At 58.8% G+C, this 3,083-nt stretch overlaps 1 protein-coding gene across 1 annotated transcript; it reads right to left on the reverse strand.

Moving 5' to 3' along the window:
• Positions 1-2,043: 2,043 nt before the first annotated feature.
• LOC123497657 (uncharacterized) lies at positions 2,044-2,688 on the reverse strand. Its single transcript, XM_045234302.1, has one exon. It carries the CDS (start codon positions 2,686-2,688, stop codon positions 2,044-2,046), a length of 645 nt encoding a protein of 214 aa, XP_045090237.1.
• Between the last annotated feature and the right edge of the window lie 395 nt (positions 2,689-3,083).

The following is a 3,083-nucleotide window of genomic DNA, read 5'->3' on the forward strand; positions in this document are numbered from 1 at the left end:
TTGAAAAGGGAAATGTGCTCAAAATTTTATGAAGAGCATTGGCGCCGGGATGACCAAATCGAGCATGCCAAAGCGAGATGTCGGCATGAAGAGCAACCGGACCGCCACTCGTCATAGGACCGCATGGGTAGACATCGTCGGGGGAATCACATCGGTGCAGAACCCTCCGGGAGCGAGCATCCTTGACAGAGAAACCAAGAGCGTCAAACTCAACAGTGACAGGATTTTCAGTAGTAAGAGTACGAACGGAGCATAGGTTTTTTATTAAGGATGGCGAAATAAGCACATTATTAAGAGTTAAAGAAGAGGAGGGAAACGGGAGGGAGCAAGAACCATGATGGGTGATGGTAAGGGAGGAACCATCACCAACCATGATGCGAGAGTTGAAGGGATAGGGAGAGGCGCGGGAGAGGATACCGGGGTTGGAAGCCATGTGAGCGGCAGCACCGGTGTCCATATACCAATCTCCACCTCCGTTGTAGTTGCTCGGCGAGGGCGCGGCATGAAGAGCGGAGAGGAGGGCGGGATCCCAGACACCGCCGTGGGTTCCGCCATACGCGCCTTAAGCCGGAGGGGAACCATATGCCGCTGGACCGCCGTAGGGCGCAACACCACCATATGTCGCGGGTCCGGGGGTAGGCGTGGTCAGCAGTGCCTGATGAGAGGCCGGCCGCGGACCGAGGATGCCCGGAGCAGGAGGGCGAGGGACGGGCATGGAGTACGCATGTACAACACCCGTCCAGGGATTGTACCGACAACCACGATGGAGGAGGAGCGACCCCGGTGTTCGCGGGCGGGCGCTGCACGATGTTGGAGTTGCCGGCTCGACCCCCGCGGCCCTTCTTCTTGCGGCCACCGGAGGGGGCGGGCACGGGAGGCAGGGTCGGAGCAGGAGCACGTGGGGCGGCCGGGGCGGGAGGCGCGCCGGTGCCAGAGGCGAGGCCGACGTGGAGCACGGCGTGGGTCGCCTGCCGAGCGGAGTGACGAAGTCGCTTCTCCTCCATGCGAAGGTAAGTGACCGCCTTGGCGTACGTCGACGTGACGAGGGAGAGGTTGGCGGCGGACTGGCCGAGGTCGGGGTGGAGGCCCCAAAGGAGGTTCGTGAGGAGGACGGAGTCGTCGATGTTCATGCCGACGTCGCGTAGCTCGTCGGTGAGGACCTTCAGCTGCGTGGAGCACTCATCGATCGAAAGATCGTTTTGCTGCATAGTGAAGAACTCCCCTTGAAGGAAGACGCGGCATTGGAGTTGATTGTCAAGGAAGAGGTCACACAGCCGCGTCCACATAGCGTACGCCGACGGGTCGCGGGAGTTCACCATGTTGAAGAGGCTGCCGAAGATGGTGAGGAAGAGCCACTTGATGATGCAGGCATCCATAGCCAGCCACTTGTCATCGTCCTTCATGTCGTGAAAGTGACGCTCCCATCAACATGCTCGATGAGACGGTAAGAGCGAAACAGCAGCGCAAAGTATATGCGCCACGCGTTGTACGATGGCGAGTCGAGGTTGAGGATGACGGGTACGTGGTCTTTGATGTGAAGCTCGTTGAGGCGGTCGGAGGTGAACATGGCACCGGCGAAGGAACTGGCGTCGGATGGGTCGGCCTTGGAGCGGGACATAGTGGTGGCTTAGGGTTTGGGTGGTGACGCAGGGAAGGGGGCAGCAGCGCTTGTAGAAGGGCAGCAACAGCGGCGCTAGGGTTTTGGGGAGAAGGGGGTAGCGGCGGCTGCTGGAAGAAGGGCAGCGGTGGCATAGGGTTTTGGGGTGGAAGGAGGTAGCGGCGGTGGCTACGGGAGAGGTAGCGGCGGCGGCTACTGGAGAGGTAGTGGTGGCGGTGGCATTTATTGTTTGGAGATGGCGGCAGCAGTGGCTACGGGAGGGTGCGACAGCTGCTGGTGCGGAAGCGAGAGAGGATCACGGTAAAACTGATACCATGTAGAGAGAATATGCGGTGCAACTCAATTGTATTCCATGGAGTAGGTCACAATATATACAAGAGATGTCTTGCGTGACAAGAAAACTAAGCCTATCATATCTCTAGGAGTCAACTATACAAGGCTAGAGAAGATAGGATTAGAAGTACAAATACATCACGTTCAACAGACAGGAAGGGGTTCTGCATGGGCAAGACAGTGGCGATCAACTGGTACGGGCGGGACAGCCCTCGTAGCAGCTGCAACGTCAGTGTCTGGTCGGTGACGGGCTCCTCAACGTCCGCGAGGGTGTCGGCCAATGCCTTGAGGCGAGCGCAGTACTTCGCCATGCGTAGGTCGCCTTTGGTGAGGGCGCGAAACTCGGCGGAGAGGTGGACCGCCTGAGCGGGCTGGTTCGCGAGGAAGAACTCTTGGAGCTTGTCCCAGGCGACGAAGGCGGTGTTCGCCTCGCCACGGATGACCTCGTAGAGACCGTCGGTGATGGTGGAGTAGAGCAGCAGGACAAGGGTGAGACCAGTATGGCGCCATGCGGGAGACTGCTGGTCTGGGTTGGAGTAGTGGGTGATGTGGTGTTGGAAGGCGTACAAGGTGAGAACGCAGTGCCAGAGCTTACGCCACTTGGAGTAACTGCCGGACTGGACATCCAGCTTGAAGGTGATGAGGCTTCCGATGATGTGGAGAGAGTGGATGAAGGGGAAGGCGGCGGAGGAGGAAGCCGCAGCATCGGGAAGAACCGGGGGAGGAAGCAGTCTCATGGCGAAGGAGGTCGCGGCGGGTGGAGCGGTGGCGACGGGAGCGATGAGCTCGGGTGAGGTTGGCACCGGAATTGTGGCAGGAGGTATGGGGGGAAGTGAGTGCCGGATCGGGGGAGAGGGGAGTGGTGCCCGTGAGATCGCCGGAAGAGGAGGAGGAGTCGTTGGTGTTCATGGATCTAGGAAAGAGGCTCTGATAACCAAGTTGTTTAGTGATAATGTTCACTGTTGTATTCATTCATCTCACAAGGGTACATTATATACAAATGATAGTAGAACGGGCACGACCGCCACTCGGGGGTGACGTGCGTAACCAACGCGAGCTATGCGTGCGTAGTGGCGAGATGGAGGGAGCCGCCGTGAGAACCGGTCAAGCAGGTACTAACGTAGCCATTTTC

Source organism: Aegilops tauschii, chromosome 3 (genome assembly GCF_002575655.3).
Source record: "Aegilops tauschii subsp. strangulata cultivar AL8/78 chromosome 3, Aet v6.0, whole genome shotgun sequence".
NCBI lineage: Eukaryota > Viridiplantae > Streptophyta > Magnoliopsida > Poales > Poaceae > Aegilops > Aegilops tauschii.

Bases quoted from the DNA above. Each gene is read 5' to 3' on its own strand.
- LOC123497657 (XM_045234302.1), bottom strand. From the start codon at position 2,688: ATGAGACTGCTTCCTCCCCCGGTTCTTCCCGATGCTGCGGCTTCCTCC.